This window comes from Oncorhynchus mykiss, chromosome 1, assembly GCF_013265735.2.
Source record: "Oncorhynchus mykiss isolate Arlee chromosome 1, USDA_OmykA_1.1, whole genome shotgun sequence".
Classification (NCBI taxonomy): domain Eukaryota; kingdom Metazoa; phylum Chordata; class Actinopteri; order Salmoniformes; family Salmonidae; genus Oncorhynchus; species Oncorhynchus mykiss.
Genome location: NC_048565.1, coordinates 72,167,414 through 72,194,744, shown reverse-complemented (window position 1 = coordinate 72,194,744; position 27,331 = coordinate 72,167,414). Strand labels below are relative to the sequence as shown.

At 44.3% G+C, this 27,331-nt stretch overlaps 1 protein-coding gene across 3 annotated transcripts; it reads left to right on the top strand.

Annotated features, from left to right (window-relative positions):
* Positions 1-971: 971 nt before the first annotated feature.
* LOC110528822 (polymeric immunoglobulin receptor) lies at positions 972-18,330 on the top strand. 3 transcript variants are annotated; one of them, XM_021610957.2, is made up of 10 exons: positions 972-1,113; positions 13,006-13,314; positions 13,538-13,867; positions 14,770-14,818; positions 16,449-16,537; positions 16,692-16,732; positions 17,090-17,158; positions 17,341-17,412; positions 17,784-17,837; positions 17,997-18,330. In XM_021610957.2, exons 1-9 carry the CDS (start codon positions 1,056-1,058, stop codon positions 17,835-17,837), a joined length of 1,071 nt encoding a protein of 356 aa, XP_021466632.2. In that variant the 5' UTR covers positions 972-1,055; the 3' UTR covers positions 17,997-18,330. The 3 variants fall into 3 exon arrangements, with proteins under 3 accessions (XP_021466632.2, XP_021466639.2, XP_021466648.2); XM_021610964.2 differs by lacking the exon at positions 17,341-17,412; XM_021610973.2 differs by lacking the exon at positions 17,341-17,412 and having other exon boundaries at positions 17,994-18,330.
* The last annotated feature ends 9,001 nt before the right edge of the window (positions 18,331-27,331 follow it).

The window sequence follows — 27,331 nt, the reverse complement described above, 5'->3', positions numbered from 1 at the left end:
ATATTTGTCAGAGACTCCAGTCACCGAAGTTATAGACTGTTATATCTGCTACCGCACAGCAAGCGGTACTGGAGCGTCAAGTCTAGGACCAAGAGGCTCCTCAACAGCTTCTACCCCCAAGCCATAAGACCGCTGAACAATTACTGAAATCTCCACCGGACAATCTACATTGACCCCCCCCCCCCCCCCTTTGTACAATGCTGCTACTCGCTATTTATTATCTATGTATAGTCACTTCAGCCCCACCTAAATGACCTCATCTAACCTGTACCCCCACACACTGTCTCGGTAACCGTACCCCCTCATTATTGTTATTCTTATTGTGTACGTTTTTTTTATTACTTTTTCTTTTAGTTTACATGGCAAATATCTTAACTCTTCTTGAACTGCACTGTTGGTTAAGGGCCTGTAAGTAAGCATTTCACGGTAAAGTCTACACTTTTTGTATTCGGGGCATGTGAAAAATAAAGTTAGGTTCGATTTGATTTGATTTGATTTGATTGGTTGCCCAACATTCTGGGGCAGGGCTTAGCGAGGGGTCAATTCCTCATTCAACCATTGGTGAAATCCCCTCACAATGATCTGTGTTTCTAATAAACAATTAAATTAAACACAGACTGCCCTTGCTAGTCAGGAAACTCTTGGGGATGGTGTGATGGACGTAACTAATTACTTTACTTTTCATTTAACTGTAATCAGTATGGGACCTCATTAATATCAGAAAGGAATATCATACCAACACAGGACAGGAGTTTATAAATTTATTACTTTATCAGGGTATTGAGGATGGGGAACGAACCACAAGCAATTATCATATTATTTAACCTATGTATTTACAAACCCACCTTGGTCAGGTTCAACAGCTCAACATTGACTACACAAGGTCTTGCACAGGGCACATGGTTGCAATGTCATTAAAACAGGAAGAGTTAAATAACTGATATCCATGAAGATCAGGAAGTAGAGTTAGTTGCCTGGGTGCCCTGGTCCCTGACACACACCAGTGCGCCTATTCAAACATAAAAGCTACCAGAGAATTTCTCTCTCATCCAATCATGGCTCCATATCTCCTCCTTGTCCTGCACATTCTTTTCTTCCTCACTGGACTGTCAGGTAAGTGAGGGAAGTCATTTTGTTATTTGATATTATTAGGCTCAGTTCCTCTATGTCAGACACTGAGACTGAGTACACACTGAAATGTATAACACTATAATGTTCGTTCTACTTTGTCCATAGACATTGTAGTCGCATTAAAGATGTTCTTTATGTTGTGCTCAGATGTATTGATGAGTGCTGTTTTAATTTGTGGAACAGTTGTATTTTTCAGCAGCTAGTTAGTTTTTAAATAACACATTTAAATACAACTTCCAGTAATCAAGATCTAACATATTAAGAAGAGAGACAGGAATAAAGCACTTATTTGGTTACAGTTGTATACCATGAGGTGCTCTTTGATCATGGCATGAAATAATACAGAACAAAAATAAGTTGATGCTGGATATTAAACAATGCTACTAAAAAAGCCTTTTTGCAAACCAACTTCCAGAAATAAAATGTATAATCCTTTATTGTTTGCGGCTTTATAGCAACAATTTAAAAGATTACTGGCGCGTTGCCGCTACAAGAGCCTTTATCAGGGGGACAAAGAATAGGGGTAGACAGACAGCTGTACAGTGCATTCGGAAATGATTCAGGCACCTTGACCTTTTCCACATTTTGTTATGTTACATTCTTATTCTAAAATTGATTAAATTGCTCCCCCCCCCCCCCCTCATCATTCTATATTCAATACCCCATAATGACAAAGCTGTAACAGTTTCCTTGAGGTGAAGGAGAGGCGGACCAAAATGCAGCATGGTTATTATTCATGGTTCTTTAATAAAGCAACTACACATGAATAGACTAGAAAAACAAGAAATGTGAAAAACCAAAACAGCCCTATCTGGTGCAAACACAGAGACAAGAACAATCACCCACAAACACACAGTGAAACCCAGGCTACCTAAGTATGATTCTCAATCAGAGACAATTAATGACACCTGCCTCTGATTGAGAACCATACTAGGCCGAAACATAGAAATACCCAAATCATAGAAAAACAAACATAGACTGCCCACCCCAACTCACGCCCTGACCATACTAAATAATGACAAAACAAAGGAAATAAAGGTCAGAACGTGACAAAAGCAAAAATTGTTTTTTAGAATTTTTGCAAAGGTATAAAAAATAAAATACTGAAATATTACTTTTACATAAGTATTCAGACACTTTACTCAGTACTTTGCTGAAGCACCTTCGGCAGCGATTACAGCCTCAAGTCTTTTTGGGTATGACGCTACAAGCTTGGCACACCAGTATTTGGGGAGTTTCTCCCAAGCTCTGTAAGGTTGGATGGGGAGTGTTGCTGCACAGCTATTTTCAGGTTTCTCTAGAGATGTTCAATCGAGTTTAAGTCTCGTCTCTGGCTGGGCCACTCAAGGACATTCAGAGACTTGTCCCGAAGCCACTCCTGCATTGTCTTGGCTGTGTGCTTAGGGTTGTTGTCCTGTGGGTAGGTGAAACTTTGCCTCAGTCTGAGGTCCTGAGCACTCTGGAGCAGGTTTTCATCTCTTTGTACTTTGCTCCGTTCATCTTTCCCTCAATTCTGACTAGTCTCTCAGTGACAAGTCATTGTTTTTTATAAGTGTGCACCAGTTGCATTTCACACTTTAGTATCTCAATATGTTTTTTTGGTAATGTGTAATATGTCATGTGTAAATAAAAGTACAGCATTATCATCGGTGACAGGTGAGCCAGATACACCGGAACCTATGCAACTGGGCAGAGCTAGATTGTTGCCTAGGAAACGTTCACCTAGACTAAGTTCTAACAGTTGTCTGTACTGTGGGGCTGCGGGACATTATATAGCCACCTGCCCGGTTAAGATAAATATTTTGTTAGTAGGTACAAGCACTCTGGTGAGCCAGACTGAGAATCCTCCAATTCCCATCAACCGCACTCCTTTTTTTATGAAACTGCTGTGGGGAGACCAGTCTAAGTCTCTTCGGGTGCTCATTGACTCTGGGGCGGATGAGAGTTTTATGGCCGCTCCCCTTGTTTCTGAATTAGGTATCCCCACTCAACTCCGATCCATTGGTAGAGTTACCCACAGCACTGTTCCTGTTAGTCTGTGGGTTTCAGGAAATCACAGTGAGGCTATACAGCTTCTCTTCATTGAGTCCCCCCTTGTTCCTGTTGTGTAGGGATTTTCTTGGCTCCAAAAACACAACCCATTATTGACAGGACCATGAGTTCAATCCTGGGTTGGAGTCCGTTCTGCCATTCTCATTGCCTCAAAGCAGCGCAGCCTTCCCCGAGATGGTCTCCTCAGGGCTTAAATCAAGCCTCGGATTTATCTGCCATCCCCGCAGAGTACCATGTCCTCCTGGATGTCTTCAGCAAGGCACGGGCTACTTCTCTTCCCCCACATCGTCCCTACGATTGTGCCACTGACTTTCTCCCAGGCACCACACCGCCTCGTGGTCGGCTATATTCCCTATCTGGCCCGGCGACCAAGGCCATTGAGGACTCTCTGGCTGCTGGAGGCCTCTGTCCGTCTGCATCCTCTGCCAGCGTGGGCTTTTTCTTTGTGGAAAAGAAGGACAAGACCCTGTGTCCGTGCATTGATCAAGAATCGTTACACCTTACCATTCCTCTCCTCGGCTTTCGAACCTCTCCAGGGGGCTACCATCTTCTTCATGCTGGACCTTCGGAATGCCTATCACCTGGTTCGGATATGCGAAGGGGATGAGTGGAAGACAGCCTTCAACACTGCCAACGCTCCCGTGGTCTTCCAGGCCCTGGTAAACAATGTGCTCCGGGACATGTTAAAACATTTTGTGTTCGTCTACCTTGACAACATCCTGTTTTTTTCCCATTCTGCCCAAGAACACATCCTCCATGTTCGACAAGTCCTTCAGCACCTCCTGGAGAAGCAGTTATTTGTGAAAGCGGAGAAATGCGAGTTCTACCCTCTCCTTTCTGGGATATGTCATCGCTGAAGTAAATGTCCAGATGGACCCGGAAAAGGTGAAATTAGTAGTGGATTGGCCCCAACCTACGTCCAGGGTGCAGCTACAACGTTTCCTGGGATTTGCCAATTTCTACCAGCGTTTCATTCGAGGCTACAGCACCCTGGCGGCCCCCCTCTCGGCACTCACTTCTCCCAAGGTACCGTTCACATGGTCCCCAGAGGTTGAAAGAGCCTTTGTGGACCTGAAGTGCCGGTTCACTATGGCTCCCATCCTCATCCATCTGGACCCGTCCCGTCAGTTTGTGGTTGAGGTCGATGCTTCTGACATTGGAATGGGGACTATCCTGTCCCAGCATTCCGTCCAGGACCAAAAGCTCCAGGACCTGCGCCTTCCTGTCCCATCGTCTCAGAAAGAAACTACGACGTGGGTAACCGAGAACTCCTGGTGGTAAAGATGGCACTGGAGGAGTGGAGAAACTGGCTGGGAGGAGCAGAACATACGTTTTTGGTTTGGACCGGCCACAAGAATTTGGAATATCTCCGCACAGCCAAGCGCCTTAACTCCAGGCAGGCCCGGTGGGCTCTGTTATTCAACAGGTTCAACTTCACCATTTCCTATCACCTGAGCCCAAGAATGTTAAACCCGACACCCTCTCTCACCTGTACAGTCACGCTGCCACATCCTCTGACTCCGAGACCATCCTCTCTACCACATTCCTTGCGGCTGCTGTGGGCTGAGGTATTGAGACCCTGGTCCGCAAGGCACAATGTTCCCATCCTGCCCCTGGAGGGGGAACGGCTAACCATTTGTTCATCCCTAATTTAGTCCGGTACTGGAATGGGCTCATGTCATCTGGCTTACCTGTCATCCGGGTTACCGTCAAACCCTGGCCTTCCTTCGACACGTTTCTGGTGGCCCACAATGGTTCCTGACGCATCTGCCTTCGTCGTCGCATGCACTGTTTGTGCTTAGAGTAAGTCTCCGCGGCAAGCCCCTTCCGGCCTCCTTCAGCCACTGCCTGTCCCTGGTCCCACATCTCCCTGGACTTTGTCACTGGGCTCCCTCCGTCTGATGGAGGGAGCCCGGTTTTCCAAGGCTGCCCATTTCATCTCTCTCCCCAACTACCCTCTGCCAAAGAGATGGACCAGCTCATGGTGCAGCACGTCTTCAGGATCCACTGACTCCCAGTGGACATGGTCTGGAAGGCGTTCTGCACCCTTATTGGGTCATCAGCCAGCCTGTCCTCCGGATTCCATCCCCAATCCAACGGCCAGTCAGAGCGGGCAAACCAAGACCTGAAAACAACCTTAAGATGCCCCATCTCGACCAACCCCGCTACCTGGAGCCGACAACTGGTTTGGCTGGAGTATGCCCGGAACACTCTTCCCTGTTCGGCCACGCGACTCTCCCCTTTCGAGTGCTCCATGGGGTATCAGCCTCCGCTCTTCCCAGAACAAGAGCAGGAAGTCAACATACCCTCGGCCCAGATGCACATTCGCCGATGTCGGAGAAGAGCCCGGGCAGCGTTTCTCAAGACCAACTACAGGTATCAACAAGCGGGTCACTGCCGGGCTCCTCGATATTGCATTGGGCAGAGGGTATGGCTATCCACATGGGACCTGCCCCTTCGGGTGGAGTCCCACAAACTTCCCCCTGTTTCATTGGCCGTTTCCCCATCTCTAGAGTCCTTAGTTCCACTGCTGTTCATCTTTTGTTACCCCATACTCTCCATATTCACCCTACGTTCCGTGTGTCTAGGATTAAGAACGTGTCTCATAGCCCTTTGTCTTCTGTTTCCAGGCCCACCCCTCCACACCGTGTCATCGATGGCCATCTGGTATACGCGGTGAGACACCTCCTGAGTGTTCGACCGCGGGGCAGGGATTTCCAGTACCTGGTTGACTGGGAAGCCCGGAGGAGAGGTGCTGGGTTCCCGCTACAGACATCCTGGACCCAGCCCTCTTCGCTGACTTCCACCGCTGGCACCCCGGTCAACCAGGTATGCGCTCCATGTAAGACGCCAGGTGGTTCCCCTGGGGGGGGGGGGGGGGGTACTGTCACATCCTGATCTGTTTCACCTGTCCTTGTGCTTGTCAAGACCCCCTCCAGGTGTTTCCCATCTTCCCCATTATCCCCTGGGTATTTAAACCGGTGTTTTCTGTCTGTGTCTATTTGTCTTGTATGTTCCAAGTCAACCAGTGTGTTTTTCCCATGCTCCTGCCTTTTCTCTTTTGCTAGTCCTCCCGGTTTTGACCCTTGCTTGTTTTCTGGACTCTGTACCCACCTGCCCTGACCTCAAGCCTGTCTGCCACACTGTACCTCCTGGACTCTAAACTGGTTTTGACCTTTTTGCCTGTCCACGATTATTCTCTTGCCTACCCTTTTGGATAATCAATAAATATCAAAGACTCAAACCATCTGCCTCCCGTGTCTACATCTGGGTCTCACCTCGTGCCCTTATAGTACTTTATAACTCATAAGCAGAGTTCCATAAAATAAAATTGATGCTTCAACTTAAAAACAACTCCAAGTGTATTTTGAATGAATATTGTTACGGTGCGTGAATGAGGACCCAAAAGCGAATTAACGTAAACAGAGCTTCTTTAATAACAAAACAAACGTAGGCTCAGATGGACCGGCAGATTCCGACAGGACAGGACAAGGTTGCAGCAAACATGACGATAGTCTGGTTCAGGCATGAATAACACAAACAAGAATCCGACAAAGACAGAAACAAAAACAGAGAGAGATATAGAGGACTAATCAGAGGGAAAAAGGGAACAGGTGGGAAAAGGGGTGACGAGGTAGTTAGGAGGAGACAAGGAACAGCTGGGGGAAAGAGGGGGAGAAAAGGTAACCTAATAACGACCAGCAGAGGGCGACAGGGTGAAGGGAAAGGACAGAAACAAGACACAACATGACAATACATGACAGTACCCCCCCACTCACCGAGCGCCTCCTGGCGCACTCGAGGAGGAAACCTGGCGGCAACGGAGGAAATCCTCGATCAGCGCACGGTCCAGCACGTCCCGAGAGGGAACCCAACTCCTCTCCTCAGGACCGTACCCCTCCCAATCTACTAGGTACTGATGACCACGGCCCCGAGGACGCATGTCCAAAATCCTACGGACCCTGTAGATGGGTGCGCCCTCGACAAGGATGGGGGGGGGGGGGGGGAAGACGAGCGGGGGCGCGAAGAACGGGCTTGATACAGGAGACATGGAAGACCGGGTGGACGCGACGAAGATATCGCGGAAGAAGAAGTCGAACTGCGACAGGATTAATGATTTGAGAAATACGGAACGGACCAATGAACCGCGGGGTCAACTTGCGAGAAGCGGTCTTAAGGGGAAGGTTCTGAGTGGAGAGCCAAACTCTCTGACCGCGACAATATCTAGGACTCTTAGTTCTACGCTTATTAGCAGCCCTCACAGTCTGCGCCCTATAACGGCAAAGTGCAGACCTGACCCTCTTCCAGGTGCGCTCGCAACGTTGGACAAAAGCCTGAGCGGAGGGGACGCTGGACTCGGCGAACTGAGATGAGAACAGCGGAGGCTGGTACCCGAGGCTACTCTGAAAAGGAGATAGCCCGGTCGCAGACGAAGGAAGCGAGTTGTGGGCGTATTCTGCCCAGGGGAGCTGTTCTGACCAAGACGCAGGGTTGTGAAAAGAAAGACTGCGTAAGATGCGACCAATAGTCTGATTGGCCCGTTCTGCTTGACCGTTAGACTGGGGGTGAAAGCCGGAAGAGAGACTGACGGAAGCCCCAATCAAACGGCAAAACTCCCTCCAAAATTGAGACGTGAATTGCGGACCTCTGTCCGAAACGACGTCTGATGGAAGGCCATGAATTCTGAAAACATTCTCGATGATGATTTGTGCCGTCTCTTTAGCAGAAGGAAGCTTAGCAAGGGGAATAAAATGAGCCGCCTTAGAGAACCTGTCGACAACCGTAAGAATAACAGTCTTCCCCGCTGACGAAGGCAGTCCGGTGACAAAATCTAAGGCGATGTGAGACCACGGTCGAGAGGGAATGGGAAGCGGCCTGAGACGGCCGGCAGGAGGAGAGTTACCGGACTTAGTCTGCGCGCAGACCGAACAAGCAGCCATGAAGCGACGCGTGTCATGCTCCCGGGTGGGCCACCAAAAACGCTGGCGAATGGAAGCAAGCGTACCCCGAACGCCAGGGTGGCCGGCTAACTTGGCAGAGTGAGCCCACTGAAGAACGGCCAGACGAGTAGGAACGGGAACGAAAAGAAGGTTCCTAGGACAAGCGCGCGGCGACGGAGTTTGAGTGAGTGCTTGCTTTACCTGCCTCTCAATTCCCCAGACAGTCAACCCGACAACACGCCCCTCAGGGAGAATCCCCTCGGGGTCAGTGGAGGGTACTGAAGAACTGAAGAGACGAGATAAAGCATCAGGCTTGGTGTTCTTAGAGCCCGGACGATAAGAAATCACGAACTCGAAACGAGCGAAAAACAGCGCCCAGCGCGCCTGACGCGCATTAAGTCGTTTGGCAGAACGGATGTACTCAAGGTTCCTATGGTCAGTCCAAACGACAAAAGGAACGGTCGCCCCCTCCAACCACTGTCGCCATTCGCCTAGGGCTAAGCCGATGGCGAGCAGTTCGCGGTTTCCCACATCATAGTTACGTTCCGACGGCGACAGGCGATGAGAAAAATACGCGCAAGGGTGGACCTTGTCGTCAGAGAGGGAGCGCTGAGAAAGAATGGCTCCCACGCCCACCTCTGACGCGTCAACCTCGACAACGAACTGTCTAGTGACGTCAGGTGTAACAAGGATAGGTGCGGATGTAAAACGATTCTTGAGGAGATCAAAAGCTCCCTGGGCGGAAACGGACCACTTAAAGCACGTCTTGACAGAAGTAAGGGCTGTGAGAGGGGCTGCCACCTGACCGAAATTACGGATGAAACGACGATAGAAGTTCGCGTAGCCGAGAAAGCGCTGCAGCTCGACGCGTGACCTAGGGACGGGCCAATCAATGACAGCTTGGACCTTAGCGGGATCCATCTTAATGCCTTCAGCGGAAATAACAGAACCGAGAAATGTGACGGAAGAGGCATGAAAAGAGCACTTCTCAGCCTTCACAAAAAGACAATTCTCTAAAAGGCGCTGGAGGACACGTCGAACGTGCTGAACATGAATCTGGAGTGACGGTGAAAAAATCAGGATATCGTCAAGGTAAACGAAAACAAAGATGTTCAGCATGTCTCTCAGGACATCATTGACTAATGCCTGAAAGACAGCTGGAGCGTTAGCGAGGCCGAAAGGAAGAACCCGGTATTCAAAGTGCCCTAACGGAGTGTTAAACGCCGTCTTCCACTCGTCCCCCTCCCTGATGCGCACGAGATGGTAAGCGTTACGAAGGTCCAACTTAGTGAAAAACCTGGCTCCCTGCAGGATCTCGAAGGCTGAAGACATAAGAGGAAGCGGATAACGATTCTTCACTGTTATGTCATTCAGCCCTCGATAATCTATGCAGGGGCGCAGGGACCCGTCCTTCTTCTTAACAAAAAAAAACCCCGCTCCGGCGGGAGAGGAGGAGGGGACTATGGTACCGGCGGCAAGAGCTACAGACAAATAATCTTCGAGAGCCTTACGTTCGGGAGCCGACAGAGAGTATAGTCTACCCCGGGGGGGAGTGGTTCCCGGAAGGAGATCAATACTACAATCATACGACCGGTGTGGAGGAAGAGAGGTGGCCCTGGACCGACTGAACACCGTGCGCAGATCGTGATATTCCTCCGGCACCCCTGTCAAATCACCAGGCTCCTCCTGTGAAGAAGAGACAGAGGAAACAGGAGGGATAGCAGACATTAAACATTTCACATGACAAGAGACGTTCCAGGAGAGGATAGAATTACTAGACCAATTAATGGAAGGATTATGACAAACTAGCCAGGGATGGCCCAAAACAACAGGTGTAAAAGGTGAACGAAAAATTAAAAAAGAAATGGTTTCGCTATGATTACCAGAAACAGTGAGGGTTAAAGGTAGCGTCTCACGCTGAATCCTGGGGAGAGGACTACCATCCAGGGCGAACAAGGCCGTGGACTCCCTTAACTGTCTGAGAGGAATGTCATGTTCCCGAGCCCAGGTCTCGTCCATAAAACAGCCCTCCGCCCCAGAGTCTATTATGGCACTGCAGGAAGCTGACGAACCGGTCCAGCGTAGATGGACCGACAAGGTAGTGCAGGATCTTGAAGGAGAGACAGGAGTAGTAGCGCTCACCAGTAGCCCTCCGCTTACTGATGAGCTCTGGCTTTTACTGGACATGAAGTGACAAAATGACCAGCAGAACCGCAATAGAGACAGAGGCGGTTGGTGATTCTCCGTTCCCTCTCCTTAGTCGAGATGCGGATACCTCCCAGCTGCATAGGCTCAGCACCCGAGCCGGCAGAGGAAGATGGTAGTGATGCGGAGAGGGGGGCAACGGAGAACGCGAGCTCCTTTCCACGAGCTCGGTGACGAAGATCAACCCGTCGCTCAATGCGAATAGCGAGTTCAATCAAGGAATCCACGCTGGAAGGAACCTCCCGGGAGAGAATCTCATCCTTTACCTCTGCGCGGAGACCCTCCAGAAAACGAGCGAGCAAAGCCGGCTCGTTCCAGCCACTGGAGGCAGCAAGAGTGCGAAACTCAATAGAGTAGTCTGTTATGGATCGATTACCTTGACATAGGGAAGACAGGACCCTGGAAGCCTCCTCCCCAAAAACAGATCGATCAAAAACCCGTATCATCTCCTCCTTAAAGTCCTGATACTGGTTAGTACACTCAGCCCTTGCCTCCCAGATTGCCGTGCCCCACTCACGAGCCCGTCCAATAAGGAGAGATATGACGTAGGCGACACGAGCAGTGCTCCTGGAGTAAGTGTTGGGCTGGAGAGAAAACACAATATCACACTGGGTGAGGAACGAGCGGCATTCAGTGGGCTCCCCAGAGTAACACGGCGGGTTATTGATTCTGGGCTCCGGAGATTCGAAAGCCCTGGAAGTGGCCGGTGGATCGAGGCGGAGATGGTGAACCTGTTCTGTGAGGTTGGAGACTTGGGTGGCCAGGGTCTCAACGGCATGTCGAGCAGCAGACAATTCCTGCTCGTGTCTGCCTAGCATCGCTCCCTGGATCTCGACGGCTGAGTAGAGAGGATCCGAAGTCGCTGGGTCCATTCTTGGTCGGATTCTTCTGTTACGGTGCGTGAATGAGGACCCAAAAGCGAATTAACGTAAACAGAGCTTCTTTAATAACAAAACAAACGTAGGCTCAGATGGACCGGCAGATTCCGACAGGACAGGACAAGGTTGCAGCAAACATGACGATAGTCTGGTTCAGGCATGAATAACACAAACAAGAATCCGACAAAGACAGAAACAAAAACAGAGAGAGATATAGAGGACTAATCAGAGGGAAAAAGGGAACAGGTGGGAAAAGGGGTGACGAGGTAGTTAGGAGGAGACAAGGAACAGCTGGGGGAAAGAGGGGGAGAAAAGGTAACCTAATAACGACCAGCAGAGGGAGACAGGGTGAAGGGAAAGGACAGAAACAAGACACAACATGACAATACATGACAGAATATACTCAATTACAATTAAAGCATATGAAATTGAAGTCAACTTTAAATTAGTATGTTTAAGTGTAATGATAGTGAACATATAGTATAATTAAAAAATGAAATACAATGCATTTAAATTACACTTTTAAAAAGTGTATTGCAGGTTGATAGTATATTTATAAGATAATTAGGTGGGCGCTTAAATTTGTCTTATTTCACACATGTACAAGAGTGAATCGTAAATTAGTTTGTGCATATCCCACTCCCCCTGAGAGTGGGTTCAGTGCCAGGGATCAATGTCAGCGACCCTGGGGAAATTAGGGTTATGTGCTGTCATGACGTTGCCCTCTTTGGGTACAGCGAACACCATCCCCGCTCTCTGCTTCTACAACCAGACTGCTGTGGTCAGATTGAGGTCGTAAATTCCTAGGGAAGACCTTGCCTCATGGCCACACAGTATAGAAATAAAGTGAAGATTCATAGAGAACAAAGGAATTTCTTCCACCTCACAGAACTTGAGGTCCGAACAACGTTTAGGTTCCGGAGAAGGTATAAAAGATCGGTGAAGAATCCAGCTACGAACTGGTCCGTTTGTTACAACTTGGGGAAGCTCATGGGAGACGGTGTGGCCGCATTACCATAATGCTGTTTATATAATAGCCTCAGATATGAGGTTTACATCTAATTGCTGTATAATATGAATGAGTGAGGATGATACTGTTTGTAAAATTGTGTAATGTGATTTTGGACTGTTTAATGAAGGAAACTCCAATTCCCTTTTGAGTTGAACTAAATCAGAGGACCGCCCATGAGCCCAGTTAGGGTTAGGCATCCTGGGACAGCCTCTTTTTTGCAATTCCGAATAAAACCCAACTTTGAGAAATTCTAAGTAGACCATGTTTCTCTCAATCACGGGAGGACAAAGGTTGCAGACCATTGCTGAATCTTTTAACCATACCACGTGGTTAAACTCTTAGACTATCAATACCGACAGAATAAGAGCAAGTCTTTGATATTAATTACTACTGTCTGCAGCTAAGAATTCGGTATCTTTGAACGCGAAGAACGACAACCGCCGAAACATCCAATCTACAACAACATGAATGAATGTCGCTCTGAACAATTCACTTTAACAGAGAGAGAGAGAGCGAGAGAGGAGTTTAGGGGTGTCAAAGCTAAATATGTTATGTGTTACGTTATGTTCTCATGGCAGGATTTGGGTGTGACAACATCAGCACTAACATGTCTCAGTCTTCTCTGGTGTCACAAGCACATAGTGTGACAATGTGTATCACTCATTTTTCTCTAGAGGTCACAAATGTGTAGATTTTGTCAAGTGGTTTGGCTGATCATCTGGTGGGACTCTTGAGCAGCTGGGTGAAATTAAAGTATCTATATATGTATTTTCTGTTGTGTCTACAGGTATTCACGGTGTGTCCACAGTGAGTCATGTGTCTGTAAGTGAAGGAGGCTCCATCACCATCCCATGTCTCTATCATCATGGCTATGAAGAACATGTGAAATACTGGTGTAGTGGATATTTTTTCAATTTTTGCTCCACTCTAATGCGTACTGACTCTCAGAGTGCATCTAATTGGTTGTCCATCGCTGATAATGTTACTACAAGAGTCTTCACTGTGACCATGAAGAATCTGCAACTAGGATCTGGATATTACTGGTGTGCTGTGGAGAAAGGTGGCACCACACATCTATATCTGTCAGTTGCCACAGGTGAGATCCTTACCTTTCTGATCATTAAAATACCATCTAATGAGTTTAGTAATACCATGTAAAATTGAATAGTTTAGATGAGCATCTGGCCTCATAATTCTGTTTAAACCATTTGTGTTTTCTGATCTAGATGTACCTTTTTAAAATGACCGAACATGTACTCTGTGTGGGGATTATTTGACATTCACACCAATGTTGACCTTTCAAATCCATTCATGTGCAGGTACTGCAAGACTCTATGTGGACCAACAACATGTGACTGGAGTTGAAGGACAGAGTGTCACTGTCAATTGTAACTATAGTAACTCTGGAGATTTCTGCTGGTGCAGGCTGGGTGGCTCTTGCGTGGTGAGGACTGTTGGGAATTTAGATGGAGCATCAGTAGAATTAAAGCGGATTCTTGCCAATGGAAAAAAAGTCATGATCGTAACGATGAGTCAACTAAAAATGAAGAACACTGGCTGGTACTGGTGTGCAGTTGGAGATCTACAGATGCCTGTTCATATCACTGTTAACCAACCAACCACAACACAGAGTAACACAACCACCACAAGTAAGTACAGAGCAATCCCATATAACAATGTATGAGTTCCGTTTATTCATCCAGTGTTAGAGATTAAGGAACATTTCTGAAGCAAAGTGGAAATATATATATATATTTTTTACATTTTTCTTCACAATTTCGATCTTGTCTCATCGCTGCAACTCCCCAAAGGGCTCGAATGTGGAGGTGAATGTAGAGTCATGCGTCCTCCGAAACATGACCCGCCTAACCGCGCTTCTTAACACCCGCCAGCTTAACCCGGAAGCCAGCCGCACCAATGTGTTGGTGGAAACACCGCTCATCTGGCGACCGGGGTCAGCCTGCAGGCACCCGGCCCGCCACAAGGAGTTGCTAAGGTGCGATGAGCCAAGTAAAGCCCCCCTGGACAAACCCTTACCTAACCCGGATGATGCTAGGTCAATTGTGCACCGTCCTATGGGACTTCCGGCCACGGTTGGTTGTGGCACAGCCAGGGAATAAACCTGGGTCTGTATCATCGCCTCTAGCAGTGCCTTAGACCGCTGCACCACTCAGGAGGCCCCAAAACGGAAATCTTTTGACCACACATTCTCTTGATATTATCCTGTCAGTCATTTCATTAAGAAATTGAACAATCTTTATAAAACTGTTCATCATATCTACCACCTAGATTTGAAATTAATACTGAAAATTGAAGGAATTAAATTTTAACGCATGTGTGAAACACAAGCTAAGAAAGCATGATATAGATTAGCTAATCAACATTCCAGTTACCTGGTTTTAATCATATAAATCTACATTGTACACCAGTCAGTTTATTGGAGCTACTTATTGTAGCTTCTCACAGCGACAAAAGCTCCAACCACTTACTAAACTTCCCTAACAGGTGCTGAGTAACACTTCTCAGGCAACATTCACCCCTTCTGTTACAGACCAGAAGAATGGGGGAACTGACGAGAAGCGACAGGAAAGGATCCAGAGGTCAGTATTCAGTCTCCTCACTTTAACAGGGGCAGCAGGAAATGTTCCCTCTAAAAATGTTTAAGCACTGAGAAAATGTCAGGTCTGCTGAGTGCAAACTTGAACTTTGTGAAATTTCTGTGCTACTTCCGGCGGTTTACTGTGAACACTGAGGCTGTACCTGCTTTCATTTACTGTTTAAACAGGGGCCACGTAGGTTACTGTGGCTATTTGATCATACTGTAGGCCTACCAGAGTGGCCTACCATCAAAAACTATGGCTCAGATAACATTTTAACATGGAAATAGCGGTTATTTCCTTCAGCCTACAGTAGCATCCAATGTGTGGTGTTCAATGTAGGCCTACATTCCATGAGACTTTTGAAAAAAAAAACATGCAGGGCTTGACATGAATTATCCATCTGTCCTTCAGACAAGGAAGTGACTGATCATTTTGTTGTGTTGTTTGATGCAAGAAACCCCTTTACAAAATACAATTCGTTGTTATTCCCATACCATTATTACAGAGAATCAGACAAATGATGCTACCCTCTGCATATTGGCAACTTAGCACATTCAAGTCTCTCTCAAAATACAATACTGCTCCTTTAAGACATAAAAAAAGGTCTTTACCTGACTTGTTTTTCAAAGATGGCTAGAAATGTAAACGTTTTGTGCTATTGTAGGAAGCAGTCACTCCCACATTGCCGAATACAAATTATCTATAGCTAGGCTAGTAGTAACTCACTTACTAGAAAAGAATTTGAACAAATGTGAACACATGGCTACATGCAGCTCTTGGTTTGATCTCAAAACACATAATAATAGCTCATGCTGTACAGTCCAGTTCAAAGTGAATGGCACAAATCTATATATGGCAATGGTCTATTTGCATATAGGCCTACTGCAGATCTACTGCAGATCTTATTGGTTATGGTGCACCGGTCTGTAGAGTATGGGCCTGACTTCTGCCTACATGAAAATCTCTTGCATAGTTAGTTTTGCATACTAAGTATTGCATAGTTCGTTTTGTTCGTTTGTTGCAATGAAATTGGCTAATATTGCATTGATTCGATTTAATTCCCACAGTGAAGGGAAACGTTTATAGTGTTAGCTAACAAAGAAAACTTGTGAAAGTTGAGTGAAGTTCAACCTCGTGCTTCTCTGTGGAGGCTGATATTTCTTCTGCGGGGGAGCTGTGCGCAGCTTATAAGGAATATTAAGAGCTTTGGGCCAGTACAAACGGAAGGACGGCGGTTCAAATCCCCTAGTCAGAATAATCTGTTGATGTGCCCTTGAGCAAGGCACTTAACCCTAATTGCTAAGAAAGCATGTAAGGGTGTGGGGGCAATGGATGAAAGTGGATACAAAATGAAATACACCTTCCTTTACCACTTCCCCATGGTTAGACATCCTTGTGTGTGTATTGTGACATACTTAAGCATTTGTGGCATTCTCTTCTCCTCCCTCTTTTGGTAAAGTTCCTTATTCCTTACTTCCTAAAGCGAATGTGTTTGGACCATGATAGGCTATAAAGTATTTCTACTCTGTCGCAACAGTGCAACAAAAATTATGCCTATGACATGTAGATCAATGACTGTGATTTTCTATATATTCTATTTGCTAAATTCTAATTGCATTTTAAATTCCAGTTTGCTGGTTGTCCTGCTCATTCCTCTGAGCCTGTTGGTGGTGGTGATAGCTGGTACCTTGGTCACATTGAAGAAGTTGAGAAAACAAAGTAAGTATTTGTTTTAATAAAAATGGATTAAAACAATAATAATAATGACTAATGTAATTTGCAGAATATAATAAATACAGGACAGTTGATACTATAAGTGAAAGGTTTGACATCAAAGATCACTAGTACCAACATCCTCTTTTGTTTATTTCAGAGGACAAGAAAGCAAAGGACCAACCAGCAAACACCTCAGTAGTAAGCTATGATCATGTTATCTTCTCACACATCTGTTCCTTTCACTTCTTGATACTCTAGGGCTCTCTTTGGTTGATAGTCATAAAAGGTATCAATTATCAACCCGACATCTTAGGTTTACTGGACTCAAGAATATTAAGTTAAACAGTTTAAAGAGAACTGGGTTTCTCAATGTAGTCATGCACTGAGTATGCATATTTGACTTCCTCAAATCCCTCACCACAACTCCTGACACTTGAATGATAACACATGTTGTACATTCATTAGAATACATGTGTCAATATACATGTGTACAACATCCTTATGTCGTAAAAAAAAAAGTTTGATGTTAACAAGGTTTGTGTTTCATTCTTTCAGCAGTCTGCAGACTCTGAGCCGAACATTACCTACAGTACTGTGAGTCACACCAGAGGAACAGCACAACAGGTAAAAACGTAATCTCTTTGACCCAACCACCCCTCCAACCCAGCCTAAACCCTCTGCAACCCAACTAAATCCCCATCAAACTCAACCCAACCCCCTCCAACCCAACATAACCCCTCTGCAACCCAACGAACCCCCTCTCTGAGTGGATGAGATCATGTTGCTCTCTCTCCTCCATCCCACAGGGCCTAAACCCTGAGAGCCACGGTGACTTATACAGCACTGTGATTCCTAAGCAGCACAGGACAGCACAAAGGGTCAACTTTAAACTAAATAAACACATACACACTGCTGGTCTTGTATAGTATTTTTCTGTCTTGAGAAGCACGTGAATTGACAGCCCTGATGTACTGTAGAATGTACAATAAATACAAAATGGATGTAAATGTTATCTGAATAACTCTATGTAACCGTCTACCATCAGGACCCATTACCTGATGATGCAGTGACATACAACACCGTGGTCACCAAGACCAAAGCCTGCATAAAAAGCTGCTCTACTGTGTTGATGACTTGCTTAACTTATTCATGCCTGTATGTGTTTGTACTGGCAGAAGCTTTTATGTATATAGGCTCTGTAAATCACCATTATAGCTATCAATCTGTCTGTGTTCCTCCTCTCTTACAGGAAGCAGAACCAGGTGATGTGGTCTACAGCACAGTGGCCGCACACCAGAGATAGGTCAGTGTGATCACTGCCAACCTTCATGTTTGCTATTTCCTTTCCGTTGGTGCACTTGACATTTTATCTGCACCTTCTGACTAACTGATCATTGTCCATTAGTAACTTATGCGACTAGTATGTTCACCGATAACTGAAGGTTCACTTTCTGTCCAGCAGGAGGCAACAGAACAACAGAGACTGAGTGAAGTCCCTCCAAATTGCAAATAGGCCTTGTTCCATTTTACTCCCTAGCTCTCACCTCTTTGGGGGTTACTGATCTGGAAGGACTGAATAAGACTAATGCTTGTCTATCACAGTCTTGTTCTTTTCCATTGTGCAGGCTCTGCTGGTTTAATTATGCCAGTGATTGGGTATTCTAGACAAAGACAGATTAATTGAGTGTAATTTTAGATTTTCTGTTGTTTAATGTACACACTGATCATGTGTATTTCAATGCTGCATATCTGAAATAAACTACCTTAACGAGAAACTTACCTGAAATGAATGCATGTACAACATCATTAACAGGAGATTAAAATACTTACATACAGTATTTTCCTAGATGCAGAGCACAATTTCATTTCACAACAAGAGGGTAGGCTAAATTCTAATGCCAAGAAACATAATTATCAGGGACCGTACCGAGTGTCTCAGAGTAGCAGTGCTGATCTAGGATCAGGTCCCCCCTGGCCCTGTAATCTTATTCATTGTCATCTAAAAGGCTAAACTTATCCTAAATCAGCACTTCTACTCCTACTCTGAGGCTCTTGATACATATGGTCCAGGTCTACAAGACACAGTCACAGCCATTACTATGTGATATATTATTTTTTGGAGGACCACATTTTTAGTTGTTTTGTTGGTTTTTGTTGGGGGGGGGGGGGGGGGTACAGGTACATTATCCATTTCAAACGTACATGTAAGCTGCCACTCAAAAAAAAACAGTAAGAAATACATATAGAGTTTAAATGATAATAAATTCAATGTAATGAGGAACAGAAGACAAAAAAGAAGTGGGCCTTACAGCCCCAACCATGTATGTATTGTTTACTTGTATGTGTTGGGCTTTAGCTGAGATGATTCTCTTCTGAGTATATTTGTCCAGGGCCTCAATTGTTCCTTGACTAGCACCATTCAGTCTCGCTGTTGATAATTCTAATGTTATAACTTCTAACAGTAACTGTATCCACTGGTGAATTGGCAGAGAGTGAGGTAAGTGCCATCTAAGAGCCAGCATCTTTTTTTTTAGGAAATGATGCCTGCCAGCAGTAATCGTTGCTTGATTGAGAGATTCGAGGAGCTATCATCGTTAAGTAACATAATAGATGCAAAGCATTGAATATTTAGATTCATGCACTTCAAAAGGAATTTTGTAACTTTGCCCCAAAAGTATTTAACTGTAGGGCACTTCCACATCATATGGAGGAATGTGCCTACCTGATTTAGGAGACATAATGAACAGCTGGGAGTTGGGGATAACTTCATCGTAAAATGTTTCCTTGGTGTTAAATGCAGTCTGTCAACTGACTTAAAATGTATAAATTGATGCTCGGATTACCGGATGCTAAGGTCATATTTTTTCATATTCTGTTCCAGTTAAAGGGTTTTCAGATGAAATTAGATCTGTGGACAATACTCTTTTAATTCCTAGCTCAGAATATTAGTTTTCCAAAAGTTGTTGATATATATAATAGAGATAAGTCATTTCTGAAGCTAAGATAATTTATTTATACTGTATATCCCATCATTGGATGGTTCGGTAGTTGGGTTTCCCAAGGGACTCCATAGGCCAGCATAGCTGACCTAAGTTGTAAATATACCGTTGAAAAAAGGATTTCAAATCAAAGTTTATTTGTCACGTGCACCGAATACAACAGGTTACACCTTACAGTGAAATGCTTACATACAGGCTCTAACCAATAGTGCAAAAAAGGTGTTAGGTGAACAGCAGGTAAGTAAAGAAAAAAAAAACAGTAAAAATACAGGCTATATACAGTAGCGAGGCTATAAAAGTAGCGATGCTACATACAGATACCAGTTAGTCAGGCTGATTGAGGTAGTATGTACATGTAGATATGGTTAAAGTGACTATGCAAATATGATGAACAGAGAGTAGCAGTGGCGTAAAAGAGGGGTTGGCGGGTGGTGGGTGGCGGGACACAATGAATATAGTCCGGTTAGCCAATGTGCGGGAGCACTGGTTGGTTGGCCCAATTGAGGTAGTATGTACATGAATGTATAGTTAAAGTGACTATGCATATATGATAAACAGAGAGTAGCAGCAGCGTAAAAAGAGGGGTTGGGGGAGGGGGGCAAACAATGCAAATAGTCCGGGTAGCCATTTGATTACCTGTTCAGGAGTCTAATGGCTTGGGGGTAAAAACTGTTGAGAAGTCTTTTTGTCCTAGACTTGGCACTCCGTTACCGCTTGCCATGCGGTAGTAGTGAGGACAGTCTATGACTGGGGTGGCTGGGGTCTGACAATTTTTAGGGCCTTCCTCTGACACCGCCTGGTGTAGAGGTCCTGGATGGCAGGCAGCTTAGCGTCAATGATGTACTGGGCCGTACGCACTACCCTCTATAGTGCCTTGCGGTCGGAGGCCGAGCAATTGCCGTACCAAGCAGTGATGCAACCAGCTGCTCTCGATGTTGCAACTGTAGAACCTTTTGAGGATATCAGGACCCATGCCAAATCTTATTTGTTTCCTGAGGGGGAATAGGCTTTGTTGTGCCCTCTTCACGACTGTCTTGGTGTGTTTGGGCCATTCTAGTTTGTTGAACAATATTCTCTGGTCTGATGAAATCAAGATTGAACTCTTTGGCCTGAATGCCAAGCGTTACGTCTGGAGGAAACCTGGCACCATCCCTACGGTGAAGCATGGTGGTGGCAGCATCATGCTGTGGGGATGTTTTTCAGCGGTAGGGATTTGGAAACTAGCCACGATCGAGGCAAAGATGAATGGAGCAAAGTACATAGAGATCCTTGATGAAAACCTGCTCCAGAGTGCTCAGGACCTCAGACTGGGAGGAAGGTTAAACTTCCAACAGGATCACAACCCTAAGCATTCAGCCAAGACAATGCAGGAGTGGCTTTGGGACAAGTCTTTGAATGTCATTGAGGGGCCCAGCCAGGGCCTGGACTTGAACCTAATCGAACATCTTTGGAGAGACCTAAAAATAGCTGTGCAGCAACGCTCCCCATCCAACCTGACAGAGCTTGAGAGGATCTACAGAGAAGAATGTGAGAAGCTCCCCAAATACAGGTGTGCCAAGCTTGTAGTGTCATACCCAAGAAGACTCGAGGCTGTAATCACTGCCAAAGGTGCTTCAACAAAGCACTGAGTAAAGGATCTGAATACTTATGTAAATGTGATATTTCCATGTTTAATACATTTGCAAACATTTCTAACAACCTGTTTTTGCTTTGTCATTATGGGGTATTGTGTGTAGATTTATGAGGGGAAAAAAACATTTAATGCAGTTTAGAATAAGGTTGTAACGTAACAACACGTGGAAAAAGTCAAGGGGTCTGAATACATTCCTAATGCACTGTACGTCAGTGAAGACCATCTCTTCCCATAGAAGACACCCTATTTCTCTCTATACTCAACCAAGGACCTCCAACATATACTATCTGAATACAACCTCATTAATACTAGACTAGTTGTTCTCTGGCTTACTACTTAGCTACATCAACCTTGGTGGTTGACTAGCTAGGCTAGTTAGGTTGCTAGCCTTGCTAGCAGGCAAACATAACTAACTTTAGCTGGCTGGCTGGCTGGCTGGCTGGCTATGATAACTGCATGTGCCGGTGACATTCTTTGATAATTTGATAGCATTATGTATTTCCAAAATGTTGGTTTATTTTAACGTAGTGGTAAACTAGGTGTTGAAAGCAACTGGCTGACTCATGCAGTGCTAACGTAACGTTAGCATGCTCGTAGAGATAACGCTGGCAGGCTAGTTTGCTAGCAACCTTGCAAGCTGATTTGTAACAATAAATTCATAAATTATTTGCTTGTAAATTGGCTGAAAATTGAAACCAGTAGTCATGAGTGCAAAAGTCATACATTCAAAGCTTTTTCTGGTGGAGTTTACATTATAAGGAATAGGCTGGCTTTCTGGGTCTTCCCTATTACGTCCCAAACGACAATGTTTTTTCTGCTATGACTCCGGCATTCTGACCAGTTTTATGTAATAACTAAAAAAATAGAAAAGTGAGGTGTATTTTTGCATTGGGACTTTCTAATGCAAATCCACATGTTACATGTCGTTAGGTTTATGCTACCTACCCTTTAAGGAAAGTGATTCTGCTTTTTTGGTCTTCGGCCTATACCAAGGACGGTGATTTTGAGTTTCTTATGTTTCATTATGATTACACCCTTAGTTTTGTTTGGGGCTGATGAAAAAACAGCCATTTTGTACAAATTATTCTCTTTTCTATGTGTGTCCTTTTGGAGTAGGTGTGATTATTGGAACACTGCTATATCAATATGGTTCTTTCTAGAATATCAAGACAGCTGGAACGCTTGATAGGAATACTAAGGCCTTTCAAACTCCATGAGAGAACAGCTAGTGTTGCCATAGTTTTTCTAAAACGCAATTGTTATCTTTAGAGTTGATAAGCCCATGGACGTTAAATAAAAAGCCGGACCCACAGGGAAATCTACCCATTAGTCGCTCCACACCCAGAAGACCATCTCTATAAATCGCTCCCCCTTCCCTAGCCCCAAGCCGTCTCTCCCTGGTTCCCCCTGCCCAGCACTATAAATACTGGGGTGTAGCATAACGGTGAGTGACAGCCGTACATAAGAAATCTCTTAAACAGCATATTTTTGGTCTTAAAACCTGTTAGGGATGATGCGAATTCTCGCAGCGTTTCGCAACTTTTTGTTAAAAATCGTGCAACATTTCAACGTCCTGCTACTCATGCCAGGAATATAGTATATGCATATAATAATAACAAAAGTAAAACAAAATAAGTAACCAATTCAGACCTTAACAATTATGTTAGCAGACTTGAAGAGTACGGGTGGGTAATGAAAAAAAAAAAGATATGACATATGTACGCCTTAATGCCTAAACAGTCAAAAATAGGAGCTGCAGGATCCATATATTGTCCATTGTTCATTAATTGGCATTGTGTCGTCACTATGTAAATGTCCTGCACCATAGTCAATATAATTAATTATAAGTTCAATGCTCAACAAAAACAGTAATATTGTTCCTTGTACACAAACATGAGTTTGTAATCTCATCATTGTCTTATGCTGAGGGCAGCATCATAGCTACAGGCTCGGCTGCATGATTGTGAATAATGAGCCTGTGAACCACACATTGAATCTATGGGAATGATTTTCGATAGGTGGTCTTTTCCAGTTTTTCCACTTTGGTTGAATAGGTATCCACTTAAGCAATGAGCACTGCCAATTATTAATTTACCGGTTTTAATTATAAATCGGGGGCAGAGGTAATCTCCTCACAAACAATATCTCGTATAGTAGCAGCTTTTTTAAAATATTTATTTTTAAAAATGGGGGGGGGGGGGGGGGGTGTAGATCAGCTTTAATACTGGCTTCCATCAACGTAATTGTCTGCATCATTTCCAATAACCAACATATTTTCTTGTAAATATACACTATCGTTCAAAAGTTTGGGGTCTAACTGGCAACTTCATTAAATAGTACCCGATAAACACCAATCTCAGTGTCAACAGCGAAGAGGGAAATCCGCGATGCTGGCCTTCTAGGCAGAGTTCCTCTGCCCAGTGTCTGTGTTTTTTTGCCAATCTTAATCTTTTATTTTTGTTGGCCAGTCGGAGATATGGCTTTTTCTTTGCAACTCTGCCTAGAAGGCTAGCATCCTGGAGTCGCCTCTTCACTGTTGACATTGAGACTGGTGAGACTATTTAATGAAGCTGCCAGTTGAGGACATATAAGGCGTCTGTTTCTCAAACTAGACACTATAATGTACTTGTCCTATTACTCAGTTGTGCACCGGGGCCTCCCACTTCTCTTTCTATTCTGGTTAGGGCCAGTTTGCGCTGTTCTGTGAAGGGAGTAGGTCACAGCGTTGTACGAGATCTTCAGTTTCTTGGCAATTTCTCGCATGGAATAGCCTTCATTATTCAGAACAAGAATAGACTGTCGAGTTTCAGAAGAAAGGTCTTTGTTTTTGGCCATTTTGAGCCTGTAATCGAACAAAGAAATTATGAGGCTCCAGGATACTCAACTTGTCTAAAGAAGGTCAGTTTTATTGCTCTTTTAATCAGAAAAACAGTTTTCATATGTGCTAACATAATTGCGAAAGGGTTTTATAATGATCAATTAGACTTTTAAAATGATAAACCTGGATTAGTTAACACAACGTGCCACTGGAACACAGGAGTGATGGTTGCTGATAATGGGCCTCTGTACACCTACGTAGATATCCCATTAAAAATCAGCTGTTTCCAGCTACAATAGAAATGTACAACCTTAACAATGTCTACATTGTATTTCTGATCAAATTTATGTTATTTTAATGGACAAGGACATTTCTAATTGACCCCAAACTTTTGAACGGTGTTGTATATATATATATTTTTAAATACATTTTCCTTTATTTTCCCCTAACCCTACCACCCCTCCTCTAATTGGAGTAAACTAATGGACAACAACACTTAGGCTTCTACTTCAAGCTTATACATTTTACGGAAATATTATATTTGACAATAGTTACCTTTTGTTTGTTTTTAGTCCCAGCCTTCAGCTACCCTCAACCCCTCCCATCTATCTCTTTAGACCATCCAGTTTTGATTTCTATTTGCCATATATTTTCCAACTGTGCTGTTTTGCAAAAGTTCTCAACCTGCAGTTGAAGTCAGAAGTTTACATACACCTGAGCCAAATAAATTTAAACTCAACTCCTGACTTTTAATCCTAGAAAAAAATTCCCTGTCAGTTAGGATCACCACTTTATGATTGATTTGCACTTTTCGCACCAAAGTATGTTCATCTCTAGGAGACAGAACGTGTCTCCTTCCTGAGCGGTATGACGGCTGCGTGATCCCATAGTGTTTATACTTGCATACTATTGTTTCTACAGATGAGCGTGTTACCTTCTGGCATTTGGAAATTTCTTCCAAGGATGAATCAGACTTGTGGAGGTCTACAATTGTTTTGGCTGATTTATTTGGATTTTCCCATGATGTCAAGCAAAGAGGCACTGAGATTGAAGGTAGGCATTGAAAAACATCCACAGGTACACCTCCAATTGACTCAAATGATGTCAATTAGCCTATCAGAAGCTTCTAAAGCCATGACATCATTTTCTGGCATTTTCCAAGCTGTTAAAAGGCACAGTCAACTTAGTTTATGTAAACTTCTGACCAACTGGAATTGTGATGCAGTGAATTATAAGTAAAATAATCCATCTGTAAACAATTGTTGGAAAGATTATTTGGTTGAAAAACAAGTTTTAATGACTCCAACCTAAGTGTATGTAAACTTCCGACAACTGTATACACATTTTATGGACACAGTATAGTTTACATTAGTTATTTTATTTTATTTTCATTGACACACTTCAACTGCACTCTACCCCTCCCATTCTATTGGTTGCAAGGATTTTGTAGAATACATTAAAATAGAAAAACTTTTCTGTATCAGTTGGTAAACCATGCACCATGGTCTGGTGTTGAGAGCCACCGTGTTCCCAGAGTTGAATTGGGGAAGAACCATTTCCAGCTGCTGGAGTGTCATAGACCTGCTACTTATTTCTAGTCACACAATGAATGTCCCACACCTAATAGGATGTTTTGTATTGACAAGTTTTAGGAAATACAGTGCCTTGCGAAAGTATTCGGCCCCCTTGAACTTTGCGACCTTTTGCCACATTTCAGGCTTCAAACATAAAGATATAAAACTATTTTTTTGTGAAGAATCAACAACAAGTGGGACACAATCATGAAGTGGAACAACATTTATTGGATATTTCAAACTTTAACAAATCAAAAACTGAAAAATTGGGCGTGCAAAATTATTCAGCCCCTTTACTTTCAGTGCAGCAAACTCTCTCCAGAAGTTCAGTGAGGATCTCTGAATGATCCAATGTTGACCTAAATGACTAATGATGATAAATACAATCCACCTGTGTGTAATCAAGTCTCCGTATAAATGCACCTGCACTGTGATAGTCTCAGAGGTCCGTTAAAAGCGCAGAGAGCATCATGAAGAACAAGGAACACACCAGGCAGGTCCGAGATACTGTTGTGAAGAAGTTTAAAGCCGGATTTGGATACAAAAAGATTTCCCAAGCTTTAAACATCCCAAGGAGCACTGTGCAAGCGATAATATTGAAATGGAAGGAGTATCAGACCACTGCAAATCTACCAAGACCTGGCCGTCCCTCTAAACTTTCAGCTCATACAAGGAGAAGACTGATCAGAGATGCAGCCAAGAGGCCCATGATCACTCTGGATGAACTGCAGAGATCTACAGCTGAGGTGGGAGACTCTGTCCATAGGACAACAATCAGTCGTATATTGCACAAATCTGGCCTTTATGGAAGAGTGGCAAGAAGAAAGCCATTTCTTAAAGATATCCATAAAAAGTGTTGTTTAAAGTTTGCCACAAGCCACCTGGGAGACACACCAAACATGTGGAAGAAGGTGCTCTGGTCAGATGAAACCAAAATTTAACTTTTTGGCAACAATGCAAAACGTTATGTTTGGCGTAAAAGCAACACAGTTCATCACCCTGAACATACCATCCCCACGGTCAAACATGGTGGTGGCAGCATCATGGTTTGGGCCTGCTTTTCTTCAGCAGGGACAGGGAAGATGGTTAAAATTGATGGGAAGATGGATGGAGCCAAATACAGGACCATTCTGGAAGAAAACCTGATGGAGTCTGCAAAAGACCTGAGACTGGGACGGAGATTTGTCTTCCAACAAGACAATGATCCAAAACATAAAGCAAAATCTACAATGGAATGGTTCAAAAATAAACATATCCAGGTGTTAGAATGGCCAAGTCAAAGTCCAGACCTGAATCCAATCGAGAATCTGTGGAAAGAACTGAAAACTGCTGTTCACAAATGCTCTCCATCCAACCTCACTGAGCTCGAGCTGTTTTGCAAGGAGGAATGGGAAAAAATGTCAGTCTCTCGATGTGCAAAACTGATAGACATACCCCAAGCGACTTACAGCTGTAATCGCAGCAAAAGGTGGCGCTACAAAGTATTAACTTAAGGGGGCTGAATAATTTTGCACGCCCAATTTTTCAGTTTTTTAATTCTTAAAAAAGTTTGAAATATCCAATAAATGTCATTCCACTTCATGATTGTGTCCCACTTGTTGTTGATTCTTCACAAAAAAATACAGTTTTATATCTTTATGTTTGAAGCCTGAAATATGGCAAAAGGTCGCAAAGTTCAAGGGGTCCGAATACTTTCGCAAGGCACTGTAAGTCTGTTAGTCATTATAATTTGCAAAAGAAAGCCGCGAAAAGACCACACGTTTCAATGCATGC